Source organism: Chaetodon trifascialis, chromosome 11 (assembly GCF_039877785.1).
Source record: "Chaetodon trifascialis isolate fChaTrf1 chromosome 11, fChaTrf1.hap1, whole genome shotgun sequence".
NCBI classification, from domain to species: Eukaryota; Metazoa; Chordata; class Actinopteri; order Chaetodontiformes; family Chaetodontidae; genus Chaetodon; species Chaetodon trifascialis.
In genome coordinates, this window is record NC_092066.1 from 11,053,088 (window position 1) to 11,077,558 (window position 24,471).

General features: G+C 43.1%; 1 protein-coding gene across 9 annotated transcripts in view; it reads left to right on the forward strand.

Annotated features, from left to right (window-relative positions):
• Positions 1-22,333, forward strand: part of LOC139339070 (adhesion G protein-coupled receptor L2-like) — an 85,892-nt gene extending 63,559 nt beyond the window's left edge. For 4 of the 9 annotated variants that reach the window (XM_070974508.1, XM_070974510.1, XM_070974514.1 and 1 more), the window contains 13 exons: positions 338-521; positions 2,111-2,233; positions 3,308-3,513; positions 4,010-4,183; positions 5,825-6,034; positions 7,252-7,472; positions 8,244-8,310; positions 11,048-11,139; positions 12,438-12,606; positions 13,755-13,883; positions 15,154-15,250; positions 16,340-16,465; positions 20,290-22,333. In XM_070974508.1, coding sequence (XP_070830609.1) covers positions 338-521; positions 2,111-2,233; positions 3,308-3,513; positions 4,010-4,183; positions 5,825-6,034; positions 7,252-7,472; positions 8,244-8,310; positions 11,048-11,139; positions 12,438-12,606; positions 13,755-13,883; positions 15,154-15,250; positions 16,340-16,465; positions 20,290-21,152 — 2,661 coding nt within the window. In that variant the 3' untranslated portion in view covers positions 21,153-22,333. Of the gene's footprint in view, positions 1-337; positions 522-2,110; positions 2,234-3,307; positions 3,514-4,009; positions 4,184-5,824; positions 6,035-7,251; positions 7,473-8,243; positions 8,311-11,047; positions 11,140-12,437; positions 12,607-13,754; positions 13,884-15,153; positions 15,251-16,339; positions 16,466-19,639; positions 19,694-20,289 lie in introns of all 9 variants that reach the window. The other 5 variants (XM_070974511.1, XM_070974512.1, XM_070974515.1 and 2 more) reach the window with 4 other exon arrangements.
• Positions 22,334-24,471: the final 2,138 nt, after the last annotated feature.

Consider the following 24,471-nt stretch of genomic DNA (forward strand, 5'->3'; position numbering starts at 1 on the left):
TTTCCCCCCTCAAGCATTTTTACATTATTCAATAAAGAAATTGGTCCAAGACAGGGTTCCTTAGATTAGGCCTATTTTTGTAAACAGAATATTTGATAATACATACTGCATTTTTTATCGTCATTATTATTTTAGTTACCCTGGACTTCCTTGAACTCCCGTGTCTTCAGCCGCAGTGATCCTGAAGTTTCAGTTTGAGTCGTTGTTCCTCCTGCCACTGTTTGCCATGCATGCCCTTTTTATCATTTGCTGTCCGTTCCACGCTTGTTGTTATCAAACTGAAGTTATGACAGGAGGAAACAGTAAGCTGACATTTCACTTGTCTCCATGGATACAGGCAATCGTGGACACTGTGGACAACCTCCTGAGGCCGGAAGCTCTGAAATCCTGGAAAGACATGAATTCCACAGAACAAAGTCACGCCGCCACAATGCTGCTGGATACACTGGAGGAAGGGGCGTTTGTCCTTGCAGAAAACCTGATCGAGCCAGCCATCGTCAAAGTGCCTGCAGAGAATATCAGTAAGTTCCTCTCCACTAACTGTGAAACAGATCAAACTACACGTCTGTCAGTCACAATTTATGATGCTGATGGTTGTTTTTCTTCTTGCCTGTACACGACCTCTCACTAAAATTGTTTCAGAGTGAGTGGTGACATTGTCTTCAGAGTGTGGGCACCTGGACCGCAGTTCCTCAAGGATAATGTAATTTTTTAAGAACGGCCACATCTTGCCAATGTCACAATGAATGATTTGACTCCAAAAAAACAAGCAACTGTGTCCTCACCGGCAGATTATTAGCAACATGATCTCATTCATTTAAATCACCTTTGTGCAGTGAACTGTCATATTTCCACTCATAGCTCTTTGTTGCTATGGTTATGATCTCCAGCTCACCCTTTTTGTCTTATAGCTCGCTGATTTTTAATCTTTTTCTTGCATCGTAAAGTCACCCCATTGAATGTGTGCCGCAAGATGAACTGTCCAGACCTCTGGGGGGAAACAAAGAAACCAATTGAATGGCATTGTTCCATTCATACAGCACTCTATCTGTTCTCTCCGAGCCTTTCCCATTAAGTGGTAGTTAGCTAAGCTGATAAGGACTAGTTGCTCTGTCTACCAAAAGCACTGATTAATACATTGTGTAATATTCAGCATATTGGCTACTTAATCTCTGCATTCGGGCAGTTTTTATGAGCTTGTCAAGCTCACGCTTATCTGCACAGTAGAGATAGCATTCCAGTGGAGAAACCTAAATACAGCCACATAAAGAAACACACAACCTCGGAGAACGGCTTACCTGACCTCCCTTGAAGAGTCAGAAAAAATGTGAAAATGATTGTTGCTCCTAATTAGCAGTTTGTTGAAGCCCAAGTGGCACCTCCAGGCGAGCATCAAGGGCAAGACGAGGGAAAAGGGAGGGAGAGCAAAGAGAGAGCTAAAAACTAGACAGAGGGGGAGAGCAACCAGAGAACAATTCCTCGTCTCCGTCTGTCAGAAGCCATCTATCTGAGGAAGTGAGGCCGTTTCTGATGGGCGGGAGTGTGCTGATACGTGTGTCCTCCTGACCCTTCAGTAATTTCACACATCAAAGGGAGCACCACCCGGCAGCTGGCATACCGGAGAGAGGGGCTGCAGGAATTTGGAGGATTTTCAGAGATTTGCTCGCCGAGCCCAGAGTTATCTGAACCCACAGGGGAAAGAAAAAGTAAAAGTACAAGCTCAATGATATTTTTGATCCTATGAATATTTGACATTCATGCTGCAGTAGGCTGTGTGCTTGCATTTGCTCATCCTCTATTGCGCCCTTGTTGTTATTTTTTCTTTTGCTCGTACCTCGGAGGCTTTCACAATGCCAGCCAACAGCTTAGTGACATGTTTTTTTTAAGTAAATGACACTCTACGGGGTCTTGCCAATAAGATTTGATTCTGTTATGGGTACAATGAACCTCACGTCGTTACACATGCCCTGCTGGGCCTTAACGGTGGAGCTCTATTAAACATCATGTACTGCTTTTTAAATGTTGCCTATGAGTAATACATCCCTCTCCTTCTCTCTCTCTCTCTCTCTCTCTCTCTCTCTCCTTCCCCTCACCTCATATCATCTCTCAGTGTTGGATGTCTACGTGTTAAGCACCGACGGTCAGGTGCAAGACTTCAGGTTTCCTCAGACAAGCAAGGGTGGAGCGTCGCTTCAGCTCTCCTCCAACACGGTCAAAGTCAACAGCAAGAACGGTAAGAAAAATCAATTGCTGCAGAAACATTTAATCATCGTTCAGCTTTTCTTTACTGTTTTGGGTTGTTGCAGCGATATAAAATCTCCTCTTGGTGATCTTTCAATGAAGATGAGGGCAATCACTGATGTTTTTTTAAGCATAAGTTCGATATTTTGGTTACTACACTCACACATTATACACATTTGTGTTCTTAATGAGATCTAGATGAGACTGATACCACTCTCATATCTGCATGTTAGAGCTAAAGGTGTGAGGTGATTAGCTTAGCTTAGCATAAAGCTAAGCTAGCAGAGATGCCCTTATGTTTTTTTTGCAGTACCTCAGTTAGCCACTGAGGAAAAAAAAAGGAAGTAATAGGCAGACTTTATAGTAATAATAGGCATAGTAGTAAAAGGCAGACCACACTATATCCAACTCTCTTAATTCATTCACTGTGCAAATTCATATTGGGCTCTCTGCTGCCCCCTATGTCCTTTGGTGGAAAAACACCTAGTACATCTGTGGCCTTAAGCAAATAACTGAACAAATTGTTGTGTAAGGTTATGCATGCATGAGGCAGCAAGGAGCGCAATAAAGGAATAGTTTGACATTTTGGGATATATGCTTATCCCAAAGTTAAAGAAAATATTTCTCTACCTCTGATGTCTCTGCTGGTTATTTAGCAGCCTCACAAAAATGAAAAGACTCCAGAAGGTCACTGGCATGGCAAAGAAATAGTGCCGCACATAACTCCCCTTAAAACCACAACTTGTTTAGATGATTTATACATTACCTGCTGAATTGTGAGCTTTAGAGATGCTGGTAGGCAGATATTTTTTTACATTTTGGACAGAGATTTGCTGTTTCTCCTTGTTTTAAGCATTTATGCTAAACTAAACTAATCACCTGCTTGCTGACTTTAACTCAAGACAAGAAAGTAAATGAGCATTACTCCCAAAATGTGGAGCCTCTGAGGTTCAGTACATTCATACAATATCAATGAGTGAATGTTCCTCTTTTCAGTCAAAAGATTATTTGTACTTTGCTTGTTTATGCTCCCTCTTCATGATGATTTTATTATGGCTTTTTGCAGGTGTGGCCAAGCTGGTATTTGTGCTCTACAAACACCTGGGTCAGTTTCTCAGCACAGAGAATGCCACACTGAGGGGAATGGGGGACCTGAACAAACGCAACCTCTCCCTCACTGTCAACTCCCACATCCTGTCAGCTTCTATAACCAAGGAGTCCAGCCGTGTGTTTGTGGCCGACCCCGTGATCTTCACACTGGAGCACCTGGATGTAAGCCTCCTCCTGAGACTCCCCTAGACGACACCATAGAGCCGGGCTGTTAAAACACTGAAAGTGGCTGCGCAGCCTTTCTCAGTGAAGGGCAAATGCTGCGCTTTGCTGTATTATTGTTGTTAAAAAACCGTTGGAGTAAAGAGAAAGCATCTATATTATGCTGAAGAGTCATGAGTGACAAGCACTAATCAGAGATGTAGACTAGTAGAGAAGCAAGTCGAGCTTCTTCTGTGTTGTGTTCCACCTTGGAAAGTGCTATTCTGATTTCTTTTTTTCTTTTTTGAATCTGTCATCTTTTTTTTTCTTTCAAAGAGTACAGATAATAATTGATTAAACGAGCACAGTTAAATGCAGTCAACACGCCCACCCTGACGTCTTGTTTCTTACAGTTGCAGATATTAAATATACAAGGTGTGTTGGTGTACAATCATGCATATTGCAGCGCGTGGTCATATATGTTTAATCGTTTTCTCCCTGCGTTTGTGTTTTGTAGAAGGAGCACTACTACAATCCCAACTGTTCCTTCTGGAATTATTCGGAGCGCAGCATGATGGGATACTGGTCCACTCAAGGCTGTAAACTGCTGGAAACCAACAAGAGCCACACCACTTGCTCCTGCAGTCACTTGACCAACTTTGCCATCCTCATGGCTCATCGGGGAAATGTGGTAAGTGGCCCTCTCCATGTGCCTTGCACGAGCTATTTTTCTGTCTCAGTTAGTCGCTCTTCCGTCTCGCTGATAGATTTGTGCACACGGCACGAACAAGAATGGCATTTCAGTGGAGATAATTAGATTATTGCTGGAGGAGAAGGTAAGGGGAGGAGGAGGAGGAGGGGGAGAGGTGGAGAAAAGGAAGCTGGCTGTCACTTTAAAAGAGCGAGATTGTGGATCAGGATAGGAAGTGCCATACCACTATCAGAAGTAATTATATTTTACCTATGGTCCGTGTCTAATATTCCTCCATGCATATGTCCCTGAGAATCATGGGAAACAGTATAACCTCTGCTTTAACTTATGTTTCCACCCCTCTTGAAGTGGTGTAGGATCCGTTTGGTCGCGAAATGCAATTACAATCCAATTACATGATAAATAGCATGTGTAGCAAGGACCTTGCCAGTAATAAATGTGGAGGATAAGTTTGTGGTTCATTTAATAATAAGTCCCAACTCATGAACTCTGTCCCTGTCATCTGTCTTAACCTCAACCTTAACCACAGTTTGAAACCAGAGCCCTGAGGCTAGGCTGAGCCTCACACCAATTCCCTACACATCACCTCAACTGCAACTCCTGCTCTCAATAAAATTACACATATCACAGGAGGAATTGCCTCACTTTCAGGCCACCATGTCCTTGAGTGATATTTTGTATGGTCGAGTCTGCTATTTTCACATTTGCCTGGTGCCCATCTTGAAACATGCCCCGTTTTTGATTTTTTGAAACACGGCGGGATTTGACCTCAAAAAGAGAAGCCACATGTGGACATCACATCACGTGGTTGCGGTTCTTTGTGGTGGTTTTTTAACTGATGTCACTTTCTGCAACATGGGCCCCATAATGCAACCTAAACGTGTTCAGTTTGAGTGCCAAATGTCATCGGGTACGATCAGGTGAAAGGATAGACAATATTCACTCATCCATACGTGCATTGAATCAGTTTTTCCCTGATTTTAACTGCTGTAACTAAATTTTATTTTAAAATATCCCCTCCTAGTACTATTTCGATGTGACTCTATTGATGACAAAATCCACAGTTGCTGTTTTGAGCAAAAATACATTATAGAGTTTGTCTGATGCTAAAATCAGGCCTCAACAGTCTGACTTGGACAAATCAACTCGATATCTTCTAAAGTTTCTGCCTTCTTAGTACAAAAGAGGCCTTTTGTACTGACATTTGGAAGATATCTACTTGATTTTTCCCCTTAGACTGCTAAAGCCTCATGTTAGCCTCAAATAAACATTTTTGCACAGAACTGTGGATTTTGTCCCTCATCTTATCCACTGAAAGAGCATTAGGAAGGCACTACTTAAGAGACAGTATGAACAGCAGGAACGATCACAGGCAGCAAAACCTGTCTCATATAAGCACATGCATATTATTTTAAGACATACCCGAAAATTTGTGAACCTATCCGTGAACAACTGCATCGCGTAGAAATATCCATTTTCATTATAACCATGTATAACATCGATATTTCCATCAGGTCGATGTGCACTTCAACAAAAATAGCTACGTGTGCTTAAATGCCACCAATCATGATGAAGAGTGTGGCGCTGAAAGCCAGTCTGTCATGTATGTTTTTTCTGCAGGGGGACGGGAGCGTCCACGAGCTTCTTCTGACCGTCATCACGCGGATGGGTATCGCCGTGTCTCTCGTCTGCCTCGCCATCAGCCTCTTCACCTTCTGCTTCTTCAGGGGCCTGCAAAGTGACCGCAATACCATCCACAAAAACCTCTGCCTCAACCTCTTCATCGGCGAGCTCGTCTACCTCGTGGGCATCAACATGACGGAACCAAAGGTACCGGGGAAATTATACCACAGAGGGTTTTGACTTTCAGACTGCTGATGAATGGGCTCATCTGCTGTGATTAACCTTTAAACGCTTGAATTTCTTCTCCCTCAATTTTCCTTCTAGTGGATTAGATTAAAATACCACATATCCATTCTGTATCTGCTTATACTTGAAGATCTACAGCGTTGATTCCGAGTGAAATATTCATACTCAGAATGATTTGATGATCAGTGGTTTTCTTTTTTTGTCTTTTTCCTTTTTAATGGATGCACCATTTTAAGAAGTAGAAATATTCTATGCATGATTTTATACACAGTTCTCGCACATCATTTCTGTCTGTCAATGCATTTTTACGGAAATTGTGCATACTTTACTACTATAAAAACTTGTGGATGCCTTTGTATGTATGGTTAGTGATGTTAGCTTAGCTTAGCTCATTTACAAACAGTTATTCATTCCATTTTGGGAGGGAATCAATATTTAATCAAATGTGCATTTGCACAAATACTGTAATCTCATTCCTGAGTTGGTCAGGAAATTCTCAACATAATGAAAAAAGTTTAAATAAGTTTAAAAAATAAAACTATATATTTAGCTATTTGGGGCTAAGCATCTTAGCAAACAGTTGCCTTTGCACACATCCAGTGTTCATTTGGAGCAGAGCAGTTTTTCTGTCCACCTGATGAATGTAAGGCCAGTGTTCACTCTCCTTTTAGCTCTAAATTTGTCTCTATGAACTCCTGAGGGAAATATCTCTCTCTTAAGCATCTTAATGCTGCACTATGTTCACCTGCTAGTAACTGAGTTTATCTGTGTTCTGGCAGATCGTGAACAGGTCTATCAAAGGGTTTTTGCTGAAAATAGCTGCCTTCTGGGACTAGAAAACCAAAACAATAAAGCTGTGAGCTATAAAACCAAAATATTGAGGTGAAAGATGCTGATGCACTAAAGTGACCTCTATTACATTAAATGGAGTCATTTGACCGAATCAAAATTATTGATTGGAGATGCTCTCTTCTTGACATTGCAATCGAGTTAAGCTGAGCTAATGAGTTTAAAGTCAATGAACTTTCAACTCCAAACAAAAATATAAAACAGTTTGGGTGGGTAGTAATCAGTCATACAGAATAAGTAGGAAATGTTCAGATTCAGCTGAATCCAAGTCATCCGTCTGCACAACCTCTTGGCTTTGTGTGTAACGCCTGCATGTGTCCTCCTGTCAGCTGGTGTGCTCCATCATCGCCGGCATCCTCCACTTCTGCTTCCTGGCTGCATTTGCCTGGATGTGTCTGGAGGGTGTGCAGCTGTACCTCATGCTGGTCGAGGTGTTTGAGAGCGAGTTCTCGCGCAGGAAGTACTACTACGTGTCCGGGTACCTCATCCCGGCTGTGGTGGTGGGCATCTCGGCAGCCATTGACTACAGAAGCTACGGCACACAGCGAGCGTGAGTGTGGTTTCTTTGCAGAGCTCCTTTTGTGGGATTAAAATCAAGGCCATTAGTCCTCCCGTCTCCTCATCAAGACAGACGCACACAGCATGCATGTACTGTATGTGCTAATGATGGTAATATCACAAAGAGTGGTCCACCTCTGCCCCTTGGCAAATTTACACCCTGTCACCGCTTAAAGAAGAGACTGTGAGCAAAGCCGCAGCATTAATGAATGCGCCGGCTAGCCACACTGGCCTGCTGGGTTTTTATTCTTTGCATGTGGGTAATTGCCGCCCTTGTCAGTTAAAAGTTTATGCACTTCTCCGCTGGTCTTCATCCAAGCAGCAAGCTTTATGATTTGTAAGACTGCAATCCTCTAATTTATGGGATTAAAGTAAACTCCATTTTTATTGCTGTAGTCTTTACTTCATTTCTGTTTCCTGGTGATAAACACAGGCCGAGGTGCAATTCATTCTTGGAAGTGTCTACAATACTTTGTTTACTGTTCGGAGTCTTAGGTACACAGTCCGGCATCCCACATGTAGACATTTGCAGACTGTGAAGTCATGAGACCAATAACCGCTGGCTTTTAGACTGCAGCTTCTCATGGCACGAGGCCAACACTCCCTCAAGGTCGGGTTTTCTTCTCTGTGGTCAGAGGAGTCTCTATTCTATTGCCGTGGCCTCTCATCCATCCTGCTCTGCCGGGCCCTGATCGATGAGACAAAACTTTGTTTTGGCAATGAGATGATTTAATGAACTGATATCACCTTTTGCACCCCGCAGATGCTGGCTGAGGGTTGATAACCATTTCATCTGGAGTTTCATCGGACCTGTAACCTTCATAATTGTGGTAAGTTGTAATTTTGTGTACGTGTGTGATAACTCTTTTTTTTTTCTGTCAAAGAAAAGCTTTGAAAACAGCGTATGGATTTTCCGTGCTGGCAGCCTCCTAGCTCTGCTTTCTCCGATCAATTTGCATGAAAGGAAAGTGGTCCCATTATAGCTGACACGAGGACATCAGTGTCCACTCAGCTATGAAATCCTCTGAAATCAGAATTGGTGAGAGGTAACAACTTAAAGCTGTTTGGTCCTTGCTGTACATCTAGAGAATACTCCCCTCCTGCAATCAGGAGGAGAAATCATCTCAGGCATGAAGGTCATTTGCTCAGTGGGAAAACAAGGGCAATGGTGGTGGGGGGGTGAACATGGAAGTAATGAGTGGGTGGGCCAGACAACCATTACCACAGCTCATAGCCCTGCTGAGGATCATGACACATCCCCAGCCAATCCCAGCACGCGGACATCTCCGTCTTCACCTTTTAATATTTCATGTGGTGTGCTGGGTGTTCACAATGCGCACACGCTCACACATTCACAACATGTGCACATGCATGCATGCAGGAATGCATGCGCACAGGCCTGAACAAACACACTCAGTGTATCCATCGAGGTGCATACTTTAACACACATGTAAATCTGTCCATAGGCTGTAAATACATGTAAAACCAAAGTGCTGCGTCGGCAGCGCTTTTTTTTGTGCTGTATTTGGCAGAGAAGCCGGAGACCTGAATATTGTAGAGGACAGTCCCTTGGAGACCGGGCATGAGGGGGAGTCCATATGTAGTTTGCCTCAGCTTTCTGCAGAGTGCCTCCCTGCCTCCTCGCCCTGCTCTCTCTCTGTCTGTCTGTCTGTCTGTCTGTCTGTCTGTCTGTCTGTCTGTCTGTCTGTCTGTCTGTCTGTCTGTCTGTCTCATCGGATCTGTGTCATCTCTTGCGGGTGTGTTAAATGCATCTCCAGCCACTCGACTCATGCGGATGTAAATCGGCCCCAGTGGCCGCGAGACAAAACTCTGCATTACTCTAAACTGTGATCTAAAAGCTTCTTTCTGTCTTCTTAGCCACTCCTTTTCTTCCATCTTTCTTTGTCGGTTTCCATCTGTTTTCCACTCACACTCTTGTTGTTTCCATTTAGAGACAGAAGAAAATGAAGTATTTGATGAACTGAGAACACTACATGGAGATCATTGCGCTTTGTTTGCTTGCCAGCTCGTGCTTTTTGTTGTTTATTTTCCTTTATGTACAGTAGATTGGTCACGCTTTCAAAATGCTAGCTCAGAGCAGATATGGCAAAGAAGTTTTTAATAACATGAAAATCCGGATATGTACTTGTTTTCATTGAATATTTACAGAAGTGCATTTCAAAGGTTTAATATGGTATTGAGCCAAATTGAAGCACATCTCCTGCCTTTCCCTCGGTGGCCACAGGCCCTGCAGTGCTTACAGAGAAACATCCTGAGAGCATGGAAATCTTTCTGGATGTATGGCTTGAATCAGTTCAGTGTTTTTCCTGGCTTCAGTAAAAAATGTTTCTAAAATATGGCACTCAGCGCCGCTCTTTCCTTTCTGCGCTTTTCTGGAGCTTTTGTTTTTGCTACATGAGATCTGTTTGGACTTCAACAGATATACATTCTCATGTTCAATGAGGATCTGCGCTTTGACGTTGACTCCTATGTCAAACAAACGGGGGAAAAGAGCATTTGGTGCAGCTCATGTTGAAGGCCAGACCTGTGTGAGGGAGACCAAAGTGTTAATCTCTCACTGTTGTGTTGTTTTTCTTTGCAAATCAGTGTGCTTCATGATCTGCGCTGAGGCATCACACTTTCTTATTCCTCTCCGTGAAAGTATGCTGGAGTTGACGCTCATTACTAATCCAAAGCCACTATAGATTAAGCAATACTCCAAGTCAGTCTGACGCATAAAGACGAAGGTTAGCACTTAAGCACACATTTGAGCTCCTTGTGCTTGAGCGTTCTCTTTTCATGACACTTAATACTTCTACTCTGCTTCATTTCAGATGGAAACGTTGTACTTTTTACTTCTTTGACGGCTTTAGTTACTTTTCAAACAAAGATTTATGCATTCATAACATATAAAGTGCTCATAAAATATGATCGTTTGCTATTGATTAACCTACCCAACATCATATACAAGTAAAGCGGAAACGATTGGTTGATTAATTGATGGGTGGACAGACAGGAAATGATCATGATTAAGTCATGTTTCATGCAAAATACAGACATTTCATTGTTCCAGCTTCTCAAATGTAAGAATTTGCTGCATTTCTTTTCATTTATTTTAATATTCTTTCCAATGACTTCAAGATTTGAACTACTGGTTGAACAAAAGAAGCATTATGAAGGTGTCACATTGGGTTTCTCACTGTTTTCTAAATTTTTACAGACGAGAACAAAACCAGTATGAAAATAATCATGAGCTCCAACCAACTGCAACAGTAAAATCTTTGTTACAATGTAATTAATGAGTGATAATAATAATAATAATGTAATGATATAATATGTAAGTGTATATAGAATAACATGAGTGCTTCTATTTGTAGTACCTGAAGCATTTTCCTGATTACACAAGGAGCACTCTTTATATTCTATTGCATGAATTCAGTGTAGCATCAGTACTTTTACTTCAGTAAAGGGTCTGAGTACTTCCTCCACCGCTGCTACAGTAGCAGCAGGAATTGGATGCCTTTCTAAGTGCATTCTGTTAACCCTGATCCACGTCTGTTTTGACAGGTCAATGTCATCTTCCTGGTGGTGACGATGTTCAAGATGGTGAAGCACTCCACCTCCATGAAACCCGACTCGTCCAGGCTGGGCGGTATCAGGTGAGGGTGTCACTCGGGGGGTATTAGCCGGCCGTGCCGTGGTGGTTTGTGTGCGTGAAAAGAAAAAATATGCGCCATTACTGCTTTTGCCTCCCTCCTGAATTTTTCAAAAGCTGTATTATGACCAGCACGTTTATTTGATTTTCTCTTCTCCTAAACCTGACCAGACCAATATTCTTCCCTCTCAGACTCTATTTTGGCTCATATAGGTGCTCCTTTTTAAGTTCATTTATGATATCAGTATTTGCACTAGGCAGGGTTATATTGCCTTTTTTTTATTTCTTCATAACTGCATGTTTGACCTTTGGTGTCTCTTTGCTGCCTTGCTGGCATAGTTTACAGGCTTCCTCGGAAGACTGACTCAACTGTGCCTCGTAGATTTAAAAAGATGGTAAAAACGGAAAAAAGCCCCTCTCATCTTTCTGCTTCCAGTGGGCTGCATTTGCTCGATAAAAAGACAAGTCCCTGTATATTTCAGTGCCTGGATTCTTGTTCAACAATATGTTTGAGGGAAGGCCAACACATGCTATGTGGGCGCATGATTTTTAGGCAGCCACTCGCAGTTTGGTCCCAACCCAAAAAAAGGCATTGAATTGGCGTTCAGGTTTGTTTTTAGCACACAGAGAGCCGCATTAGCGGATGCTGGATTTCACACATTATCCTAAGAAGTCAAAACTCATTAACTGTCATTAATTAGGATCTACCTCAAATCGGCTTTGTGTTTAGTTTTGTGTGTCAAATGTGGGAGCTGGTAAAGTGAACTAATTGGTTGCATTTTGTGTGATTAGACAAAAAAAACGAAGGACTCTTGTATAAAAAGCACCAGATATTGGACAGCAAGTCTAATCAGCCATCGATCTCAACACCTCCTCTCCTCTTTCCGTGGATCCTCTCTCATGCGATATCTTGTGGTCGTCGTCTCCTCTGCATGCTCGCTGTGCCTCTCTCAGGGTGGCTCGCTTCTCTCTTGTGTATCAATAACGACCAGCCGTCGTCATTGAAAGCGACTGTGAAGTTATCTTATTTCCTCTAGGCTTTCCTGCAAACCTGCTGTGTTTGCAGTCTCTTTAGCCGCACAAGTCCAAGGAAATATTTTTTGACTCAAGTGTCAAATACAGAATGCAGAGTCGCTGTAAAACTTTGTATTGGCATTTATACACTATGCTGCAAGTCGTCTGACAGGAAAAAGAGGGATTTTGAGAGTTTATTGCTTTTTGTCCAGGAGCAAAGAAAAGGCAAACCAGTGGTAGTTTTGCAGTTCCACTTTTGTTAATATCGCTCTTCTGTCTCTTCCACAGGTCGTGGGTGTTGGGAGCGTTTGTCCTTCTTTGCCTGTTGGGGCTCACGTGGTCCTTTGGCTTGTTCTTCCTCAATGAATCTTCCATAGTGATGGCTTACCTCTTCACCATCTTCAACACTCTGCAAGGGATGTTCATCTTCATCTTCCACTGCCTCCTCCAGAAAAAGGTAAGATTTTGTCCTCCGATACAGATTTCAAACGAGGAATTAATCAACAGCAAATCATTTGTGAATTAAAAATACCAGAGATTCGCTTCTTCCAGCTTCTTGAATGTGAGGATTTCCTATTTGTACTCACTTTACATGTGTAGCTAGAAACTGAATTTGAATTGAAGGAATTTGAAAACACCACTTTGGAAAGTGTGACATCTTTTATTATTTAGACCAAACAAATAATTAATTCATCTCTAGTATGATGGAGACAATACATTGTTAATCCGCAGAAAATAATTTGGCTACTGTTTTCATAATAAATTCAGCATTAAAGCCACTTTTCAAGAAAAAATACCAGAAATTAGCTTGTTTAAGTTTCAGTGTTGCTTTTCTTTGTCTCACAATAAATCGAGGTATGGTGTTTCAGACTGTTGATCTAACAAAACAAGACATTTCTGAAGCATCGCCTATGGCTCAGGTAACTGATTGGCTTTGTTCCTGATATTTTAAAGACAAAACAAGTCATCAAGAAAATAATATGCAGATTAATTGATGATGAAAATGATCATTAGTTGTGGCTTTACTTTCACACAGCTCCAACACGGCGCTGCCAAGAATCGCCCATTTCTCTCCAAATCTATTTAATCCCTGTACTGCAGGTGTGGATCTGTAAATATTAGCATTGCAACATTTCGTGATATTTATTCTTTCGCACTTGGCAACCCGCATATCGAAGGGCTTCCTCTCTGCAGTATTTCAACATGTTATCATAGTGTGTGTTATCCCTGTCCTTACAGATGTGGCATTTAAACTGCTGTCAGCTGGATGGCATTTTGATAAAGATTTGGGATTTGAGTCTCTCATAGGGGAGGGCGGCACAGTGGGCAGTGGTTAGCTCAGCATGTGCTAACCACCGTGCTTGTGTGGGTTTCCCCCGGGTGCTCGAGTTTCCTCCCACAATCCAGAGATGCGTGCAGGTTAGGGTTACCGGTGAATCTGCATTGCCCATAGGTATGAATGTGAATGGCGAGAATACGGCTTGTCCGGGGCGCCTCTCGCCTCTCAGTGTCAGCTGGGATTGCCCAGGGATGGATCTCTCACGGGAGGGTGATTGTGTCGCTCTCTGTATGCTCGATCCGTCCTGACCTTTTGTTCCCCTGCAGGTCCGCAAAGAGTACAGCAAATGTTTCCGTCAGTCCCAATGCTGCGGCGCACTGCCGCCTGAGGGCCCCCACAGTTCAGCCAAGACAGCCACGTCTCGATCCACGGCCCGCTACTCCTCCGCAACACAGGTACGCACACCGCGCCGGGAATCAGATATATCAGGGTTTAGATTTCGAAAACCATATGCGAGAAGGTTTGTATGTAAATGTTCATTCCAGTTAATTTTATGTCAGTGGAATTAGTCTTTGTTTTGTGGGCTATTTTCTTTTTCAGCAAAAGAGTCTTTTTTCTCCTCCTTTTTTTTGCTTTTTTTTTTTTTACTTCCTCAAGGGACACATCTGGTGATCTGGCGATCCCATTAATGAGTATTTGTCTGTGAACCCAGATCTAATATACTGTAGCTAATTCTTCCGTGTCATAGAGCTCCATTATCCTTCAAAAACTCATACAAGCGCACCATAAAGTATAAATAATAAAATACAGCAAAAGGACAACATAAATTAAGTCGTACATTTTCATTAAAAAAAAAAAGGAAAAGGCGGGGATATTTTCATCTATTTCTTTCTTTGTAGCCATTAAATACTGACACCAGACTTCATAAAACTTGCCTTGGTAATTATTAGCCCTTGTGATTAAAGATTGAAAAGAGGCAAAGTCCGACATTAATTTTAACCATTCATCAAAAACAGGCTTTCTGTGGCTTTTTTTTTTTTTTTTTGGTCATGGTCCATTTTAAAAGGGTCATCCTTTAGTAAATTTCAGCCTTTTACTTGAATTTAAGAATCATAAAGCTCTCGATTTGATTGAGTTGGAACATTGAAATAGAAATCTCAGCACTGCACTTCGCTTCACTTGTTTGGCTTTATTATCAAGCTGTTAGACGGCCAAGGTTGTATATCAAGGGAAGGAACTTTTTCTTTTACATTAGGATATGTTACAGCACAGTGTCACTCACCTCAGTATATAAAACATTTCTTTTTGAACGTTCTTCTATACTTGCCACGGTCAAGAGAGAAAACCTATTGGAGAAGAATTCATTTTATAACATAAGAAAATATCGTTCAGTTGGTCTCTAATCTGTACAATCTTAAGAGCACTTCTGGGAATCTGCCGGCAGTTTCTGCTTTTACTATCCAGAGAACAAAGAGCTGCTCAGGGCCGATGTCTCAAATTACAAGCTGTAAGATTCATTTTTGGTATCGGTTGGATCAATAGTTCATGCCTTGTATTCCCGTTAGCGCAACTGTGTCATCAAGCACTGGGTGAGTTTAGTCTTGTACACAAATATAGGTTGGAATTATGAACCCTCATAGCCACTCAATCCTCTGGGCCTGAAGCCTTGAATGACAGCAGCACCATGTTGAGTCCTGATCAATGGCTGCTTTTCTCTCTACGCAGAGCCGCATCAGGCGGATGTGGAACGACACTGTGAGGAAGCAGTCGGAGTCCTCCTTCATCTCTGGAGACATAAACAGCACCTCCACACTCAACCAGGGTAAGCAGCTGTTTCTTCCACCGCCAGCAGACGAGACACATGCTCCATTCTCTTTGTGATGAAGCTCTGAATTCACAATAAACACTTCAATGGATGCAGCTTACATGGCTCCGTGGCAGCTCGGAAAAGAGGAGGATAAGACCCCATTTAATGTTGCATTTCACTTTTAAGCAATCAAAAAAAAAAAAAACAGCGTTAAATGCTGCCTGTGAAGTTCACAGCGTTTTCCCTGCACTTTCCTGCTTCACTGGGATTGTGTGAAAGTAGAGGAACAGAGACAGACAAGAGGTGGCACAAAATGTTACTGATGAGGACTTGAGTTCAGACCCTAACAGCCCTGACTGCAGAGGCCGACTGTGCAGCAGCCTCCTAACTCATCTTCACCCCAGAGTGATTGTCAGCATGAAGGTAGGGGTTGGGGGAGATGAGCAAAGTCAGGCTGAGGTCAGAGTAGATTTTTGGAGTGATCCCAGCATCATGAAGCTCTGGCTCCAGACAGTGCCAGCGCAGATTTGGCTGTAGTTATGAATTAGTTGAGTTTTTTTTTTTTTTTAAAGAAAAACACACACATGCCAGCGCAGAGTTCCTCCGTCCAAGTGACTGAGGATAGTTATTACATTCTTGAGGATTTACACAAGCATGCTGACAATGATAGGGATACTGTATTATTCAGGGCGGGCCACTGAGACATGTTTTGTCTAGTGTCTCGACTGGATGAGCTTGTTTAGATGAATTTGTTTCACGTAAACACCGGAGTTGATTGTGCTGCTAGGCTTTGGTCAACACTTGTCGTGATAATATTGTTTGTCAGTTACATCAGCCGACTGTTTGGATAATGCCTTGCTTTGACCGCCGTTTCTATGGCTGCTCCATCCATAATAGAAGGCAGACGGATTGTAGGTCATAAATCTTTTGCGGTGTCAGATGTAGGACAGCAAATGTCAGTGTTTGTTTATGCAGCACCCACCACCACAGACCATGAAGTGCAGCACCTCGAGCTCCTTATCCTCAACTGTTTATTTCCCTCCTGATTTTTCTCCCCCCCCCCCCCCTCTCTCTCTCTCTCTCTCTCTCTTCCTGTTATTTCAGGGATGACTGGCAACTACCTCCTAACTAACCCTCTCCTCCGAACCCACGACACTAACCCTTATAACAACCTGCTGGCAGAAACTGTGGTGTGCAACACCCCTTCTCCACCGGCCTTTCACTCCCCAGGTGCACATCCACTCTCCACCTTTTTCATCCATAGATTAGTGTTTGTTTTAAAGCAAATGTTTGTGACATTTTGGAGGATGCACTTCTGGGGGAGAGAAAGGTGAGACGATTGATACCACTTGCATGTCTGTCCGTTAAGTGTAAGGCTGCCGCCAGCAGCCAGCTAGCTTATCTTAGCTTAGCATAAAGACCAAGAAGACAAGGGAACCAACAGCAAGCCTGGCTCTGTGAAATAGTCACATGCCGACCATTTTCTTTCAATGTTGGTTGTAAGTTGTATAAACAGAGGGAATCTGACAAATCATGTCATTGATTTCCGATTGATCAGCAACTAAAAAGACCATAGACAACAATTAGCCACTGTTAGCCTTGAATCACTTCCTAGCCAAGTTACACAATATGATAGGGAAGTTGGAAATTAATCTAAACCCACATCTTCGACACATTTGTTTAAGCCTACAAGTAAAACGCGCTGGATGTAGTCGAGCTTCCAGTCTCACATAATTTTGCGCACCATCATCCCTAGACTCATTGACCCATTTTATCTTCTTCTGTGTATTCTTGCCAAAATCAAGCTGTTTCAGCAAGAAAATCTGCTTAAAAGCACCTTCATGTCTTGTTTATTGAATCCACATGAAAACAACAATTCGCCGTTTTACTGGGGAATCATGTGCTTGGCTATGTCTTAGCTCTGAGCAGTTGCTAGGCAACCAGCGCAGATTCAACAGGTGCTGATCACGGCCAAGAAATAGCCCAGCACATAATCCCCTGTAAAACATTGAATTATCCTTTTTACACCCATTAAAAAGAGACATAACGAGCTGTAGAGCTGCTTGTAGGCAGACATTGCTGCCATTTGACATAACCATGCTAGCCGTTTCTGCCTGCTCAAGGTCTTTGTGCTAAGCTAAGCTAAGTAGACGCTGGCTGCACCTTCGTATTAAGCGGACATACGTAAGAGTGATTTCAATCTCGTCATCTATTCCTCTCCTGTAAGTGTGTTGAATTTATTGAAAACGTGAAAAACGGTTGTGGCTCTGACAGCATGCACTGAAAATGTTGAGAATAATAAGTCTAGATTCACCGTTTGTTCTTCTTCATTCACGCCTTCTCTGTATTTGCAGTAGTTTTTATCTCTGCAAGTTTCTCCTTTGTAAACACAGAAGGAGATAAACTCAGAGACGTCAATGATATGTTATCTCGTCTACTGAGCAGTCATATGGGAATTCCTCCCTGCTGAATAAGAGCCTCACACGCCGGTCCACATCTTTTATGTTGCCCCGTATTCATGGATGTTGAAATCTTTACATTTTCCTTAGCTTACTTCAAATTAGACCACTTTGAAGCATGTCAGTGTTTATGGTGACCTAGTTCCTCACTGGCAGAGCAAAAGAAACCCAATCAAAAAAAACAAAAAAAAAACAGAAGCACATGACGCAATGCGGGCAGAGTCATAGCCCTCAGATATTCACAGGCACTTGATGATAAAAGAGAATATACAAAAACAGCAGTATGGCGAAAGTGTGCACGGGGAGGATATGCAGTAATGTATAGCTTTACCCCGCCGCAGTCTTCACGGCCTTGTTTCGTGCTGCCAGCTTGCTTACAGCACAATGAGAGCACTTCACATTCAGAGATAATGAAGCGGGGTTGGGACCAACTAATGTCTGTGCAGAAAATCAAAGACATTTTATTATTTGTGTGTGTGTTTGTGTGTGTGAGCTCAGCAGCAGCCGAGCGGCTCAGACACAGAAGACAGTGTGTGCGCAGACAGCTTGTGCTTTATTGCCCTAAAATGTTTACCTGCTTAATCGTGGTAGGCTAATTGCGTGTTAACACCGGAGCACCAGAGACAGATAAAAAGGAGCCACATTTAATGAACAGGTCAACATCTCGTATGCCTGTTTCACTCAACTCATCTGTGTTCAAACGCAGGAGCAGCAGCAGACGAAAATGTTAACACATGGAAAACAGTTTGAGGAAAGCAGGCAACAGTATGACACATAAATGTCAAAACCGGGTGTGAAGATCACCAACCAAGTATGAAATCCGCGCAGAGAGACTGTCAAGTTTAACATAAACTTTTTCAAGATCTCGCCTGCTATAGTCATTACACTTAGCTCCTGGAAAAGGATGAGCGTGTCTTCTATTATAAGTGTATTAATACTAAGTAATACTCTGCAGATGTTCATGCGATGCAGTAAAAATCGGTAAGGAGAACATCTTGGATGAGTCTCTGCTGGAACGGTTCCCAGAGTGCAGCTGTCGCCATGTCCAGTTGAATTCTGTTCACATCATTTCCCTGGCTCCCAATAGACAATACCTGTCTGCAATAAAATCACTGCCTGAGCATAAACAAATGCAAATTTGGAAGTCGGGTCTATTCAGAGAAGTGTCTAATAATCTCCCCCCTCCCCCCTCCTCTTGCCCTTTTGCTCTCTGTGCTCCTTTCGCTCTTTTTAGAAACGTCTTTGATGTTGTTTTTAGAGTTTTTCTTTCTCCGCTATCATCCGTGCTCCGACACGTTCGTTTCAAAACCGGTTTTCTGCGCGCAAAGCCTGTGACGACATTCCCCCTCACCCTACAAAATGTCAGGCTTTTCGCTCACAGGCTCACAGCGTACCCCCGTAAATAAAATCCTCATATCAAATCAACCGGCCCCCTTCACTTTCATCCTGCTACTTGAGCTCAGTCACAGGGCTGCACAAAATTAGAGCACCCTGCTATGAGTGTGTGTGTGTGTGTGTGTGTGTGTGTGTGAGTGTTTTTTTTTTTTTTTTTCACATAAAATGCAAAAGCAATATACTATGTGTCATTCAGGAAGAAATAATTTCATGGGGAAATGTTCTTTTACTGTAGACTTTTAAAAAAGATTGTGCTTGCTGCTAAACCCTTTCACCTGCTGAGTCCAGGATTCAGTTGTCCTTGGTTTGTCCTTTAGCTCTCTCAAACTGTTAAACACGTAATTTCGCTGTCATTCTCCATCCACCTACAACAATTTGAGCAAAGCATCACGCGGGCTAAATTACAGTTAATTGCAAGGACACGGTCAGAGTTGGATTGACTGAATCCAGGCTGGATGTTACAAGCTTCCACTTTTGTCTTATTTCAGTGATTTTGTTGTTTCTGCTGCAATTGAAAAAAAGCATCTGTTTTACTTTTTTTGCACATCAGCTGTTCTTAGGCCAGATAGCCTGAGCAGACACACTTGATGTGAGTGGTGGCAAAGTGAGTCATTGCACCGTGCCTGTCTGTCGTGGTGTGTGGGGGTTGTTGCTGTGCTTGTGGGGCCCCAGTGCAGAGAGGTGGCTGGCCATCTGTGTTCGACATTACTCTTTTGTCTTGCCTTCTTTTAGCAGGTGGAATGTTTTATTCATTGTTAATGTCACAACACCTCCTCATCAGCTTGTATTTATTTATTTCTTTAACGCTCATCCTGCCCTGTTGCTTTTTGTGTGCTGCCGTGTCGTTACCTGCTCATCAGCTGCTGTATCACGTGTTGCCGTGCGATATTTTTTGAGTTTTTTGAGCCATCTTTTGTTCTCATTTCTCCAATATTGTTCAGGATAATCTCTTAGATTGGCTATAATGATATTCAGCCACGATGAGGACGGACAAGGTGGGGAGCTAATTGGGTTCCCCTTTTGAATTTTAAAACTTTTTGTATTTGCATAAAATTAAAATTAACCCAGAGATCAAAGAGCACAAGAGTGAAGTGTCCTGAGCAGTATCAAGTTGTATGTGGATGGTGTAGTGGAGACTGTTTTGTTCTGTCAAAAGGCAAATAATTATACCTCACGCACTCTTTTTGCCGTTCCTTGCAGGACAGCACTCTCTGAGCAACAGCAGGGACATCAGTGCCATGGACACCCTCCCTCTCAATGGCAATTTCAACAACAGCTACTCCCTGCGAGACGACGACTATGAGGCCGTGGGCGTTAGAGCCCCGGGTGAGCTGGGGGGGCTCAATCTGGACGATGCCGCCTTTGAGAAAATGATCATATCTGAGATTGTCCACAACAACCTGAGGCCCCGCGGGGCCCCCAAAGGTCGCGACGCCCAGAGGGAGCGGGACCGAGCCTTGCCTCCCCAGACCAGAGTGACAGTGGACCGAGGCGGGGGTGGGAGCGGCAGCGAGGATGACGCCATCGTGGCGGATCACGCTGAGGCCTCATCCCCCCAGAGAGGAAGTGGAAGAGGAGGCCACGCCACCCTGGAGCTGCTCCTGCACCCCCACCACAAGGAGGTGCTGGAGGCCCCCCTCCTGCCCCAGAGGACTCACTCCCTGCTCTACAGTGCCCAGAAGGCCCCCAGGCGCCTGGAGGGGCAGGGCGGCCATGGCTCTGAGACTGTTACTGCAGTGGAGGACATGGGCTCCCATTCACCCAACAATAACAGAGACTCCCTTTACACCAGCATGCCAAACTTGAGAGACTCACCCTCGCCCTCAGCTTCGCCGTACCCCCCGGAGGAGGAGGAGGAGCTCTCCCCCTCACCTCGAAGCGAAGGCGAGGACGCGTATCATAAAAGCATGCCCGAGCTCGGCGACGCGCCACAGCCCATGTCCTACTACCACATAAACCGAGGCACCAGCGACGGATGCATCATCCCACCCAACGATGAAGACTGCGCCCAGGAAGGGGAGGCGCCCAGCGACGGACAAATGCAGCTCATTACCAGCCTCTGAGCGGACCGTCTTTGTTTGCACAGGGTTTAACAGATGGGTCCTTTCGGTTGATGTCAAGAGAGCCGGCAAGTCTGGCTCCGCACTCCACAGGCCCTTCCTGTTAGGACAGGAAGTGAAATGTTGTTGGGTGGGAAAAAGGAATGAAGAAATGACTTTTGCACACAGATCTCATTAACACACAAAACACGTCCATCCGAGGCCAGACAAATGTGGACTGCGAAAGCTCTGCTGTTGGACTAAAGAGGTGCAGAGAATAACATGCCGGCCGCTGGGTCAGAGATTCGTCTGGCATTTCTGTTGTTCTGTACTGTCAAAGAAAAAGGGATAAAAAATACTCCAAGCAAAGAACTATGAAACTCCTGTCATACTCCTGGGGGACTTTGCAGAACCAGGGTCTTTTTAGTCATGAAGTGCAGAACTAGAACTAGTGTGGCTCCACTACACAGTCAGGACTGTAAAGTTAAGAAACCACTAATTCAGACTCAGGCCTTATATTTTCTCTATTGCACATTTAACTGTTGTCAAAGTAACAGCTAAAGAAAATATATTTTGCTGTACCACTAGTGTAAAAAGTCAAAAAAAGAAAGAAAAAAAACCCAAAAACAAACGGCAACCATTCAGTAGTTATTCCCTTTCAATGTTAATAAGATTCTTCAGACAAGGTTAATCAAAATGGTGGAAATGTGCTTTTTCCTCTCACACTTGACTCGTTGTAGTATGTTTGAATATGAAAAAAAAAAAAAAAAAAAACGTTTCGAGAGATATCAGTCCATATGAAATCATGCTCACGTCTCTGCTTGTGAAGTGCTTTTGCTTTCATGAATGATGAGTTTTTGCCAGTAGTATATTTGTTAACACCAGGCCATGCACAGATTTGGAGTGAATTGGAAACTTGTGTAATTTATTTTACTTGAAAGAAATTGTCAGGTTTAAAGACTTATGTTCGTGTCAATGCGACAGTGCAGTTTTTGCGGACATGTTTCATCCTTTGACACTAATTAATTTATTAACTGAACTATTCAGAAAAAAGGAGAAAAAAAAGAAGAACATGGTTGGAAAGTGTGAAAAGTTGTTGCAGCACTGATTAGGTTCATTTTATTTCTTTTGTAAGAGCCCATCATCAGCTGATATTTAATTCAACTCCTGTTTGATATCAAATAAATGTGAAATTTTTTCTTGTTCGCAGATGTCTGGCTGCTCATTCATGTTTTGAATTAAAGGTCTGCTATGATCCAAATATGCGGGAAAATTACTAGGGTAAGGCTGGGGAACAAATCTCATGAAAACACCAAAACTAACAATGTGTAAGTCTGTCCCGACTTTTCAATTTATTCTTGATTTTCGGTCATCCAATATATGCTTTCATTTTCAATTCAGCTTCAGTAAACTTCATTCAAGCAGTGTTTTTACGGGGAACTATTTTCAGCGGTGGATTAATACACATTTGGTGCACGCGTGAATATTGCTGGTGTATGTGAGATTGACTCAAAATAAACTATAGTGCTCGTGTTCATGGTAATGCAGGAACATGTCACCCATGTTTTACAGCTTTTCTCAAAATTCTGAGACACTGCTGCACACAACGCTGCAGTCACTCCAAACATTTAACTTCAAGAAGAATTTAACTGTTTCTTAAGTAATTTCTCATCGAGATTCACGTACAATAGCCCAGTGATTAAGTCAAATATTCTCTGCAGCTCACATCTATTTTTCATGGAGACACTCACATACAAACACACGTTTCAGCAGACAGTATGTGTGTAACGGAATAGAATGTCTTAATGTAATATTCAGAGCTACACCCCCCCCCCCACACACACACACACATCTTTTTCTGTGTTATTTGGCCTCCCTCACATGTCTCTGCCACGATGCTCCGCTGACCAAACCAACACACGCTCTTACATCTTCTCCTCTAACGATATGAGAGGCGTGCTCTCCCTCTATGATGCCTGTCTGCTCCATGTTGAGTAACAGTGGTATCCAGAGTGTGTAAAACTCTGTTTCGCCCCCTGTGGTGCAAATGTGCTCTGAGGAATGATAGCTGAGTCGACAGCATGTGATGAATTGCACTAAAGCGCCTGACAGTTGGCTCAAACATTTTGCATGTGTGAATTTACACAATGAGAATGTCGATGAATGCCGTTTTTGATATTTGAAGATATTTGTTCTTGTGCATTTGACCTCTCAGTGAAAGCAACTGTGGTGAGAATATAACCTATAGTTTTGTGTTTTTCATTCAACGATTGTGCCAAAGCAGCTGAGAGAGACAGTGGATGTCTATGGCACAGAGGATTAAGCTATAACAGGAAATGGTTACACACTTATTAGTAGTTCATCTGTTTTGTTCTTTTCACTGAAATTGTGGACAATAGCTAAAACAGAGAATATCGCCAGCCTTATCCTTTAACTGTCACTGTAAGAATACGCCATGACAGTAATTATGCAAGTTTAGCAGCATGTGCCATAATCATTTCCAATCAGTGTCTAAATCATTCGAGGTGCTGAACTGCAGCACATCACCCAAAGAGGAGACATATCACAGATTTAGCAGATTTAGTGTCTTTCATCCGTGGCTCTCCAGGAGTATCCTGCTCCAACTGACCACACACACTCTCAGCAGACATACAGTGCACGCAGTCGCTGCAGGATATGGGTGGTGCACTTTATTAGTTGGAGCTGGGTGCCAGTTTGCTGTCAGGAGATTGACACGGAGGCCAAGGCAAAGCTCTGAGTCCACTGTGGCTGTCTGCCTTGTTGTTTGAACATCAGCCTCAGTTTACACAGAGCCGTTCCAAAAGCCCAGAGAGACACCGCGCCGGTCTGTAAATTATACAGAAACCTGGCTTCTGTTCAGTTATAGATTTAAATTAAATGCAAAGTCGTTCACACGCTCACGTTTCAGCAGGAATGGGCCGGCATTGTCTGCGGAAGCCTCTTTATTATAAACACTGGGCAGCCGACATGGCGGCTCACAACCGGCTCCACGAGACTAACCCTTCAGCGATGCCACTTCGAGGAGGGAAAGTTTCCCATCTGCATTTTCATAGCAGACAAAATCGTGATGAATGAATGAATGTGCTGAGATCCCTTTGCCAAGCATAAGGATCGGTTTTGCATGATGCATATATATTGGTTCATTATCACTAAGTCACCTGTGCTCTGCATTAGCTTTGCCACCCTATTATCTTAAAGAACATTGGATTCTGAAATTGAACAATATATAGATGATCACGTTCTTTCCTCAATAAGACTGAGGGAGGAAGGGGGGTTCTTGATACAAAGATCATCATATCCCTGCCTCTCCTTATCCTGCTGT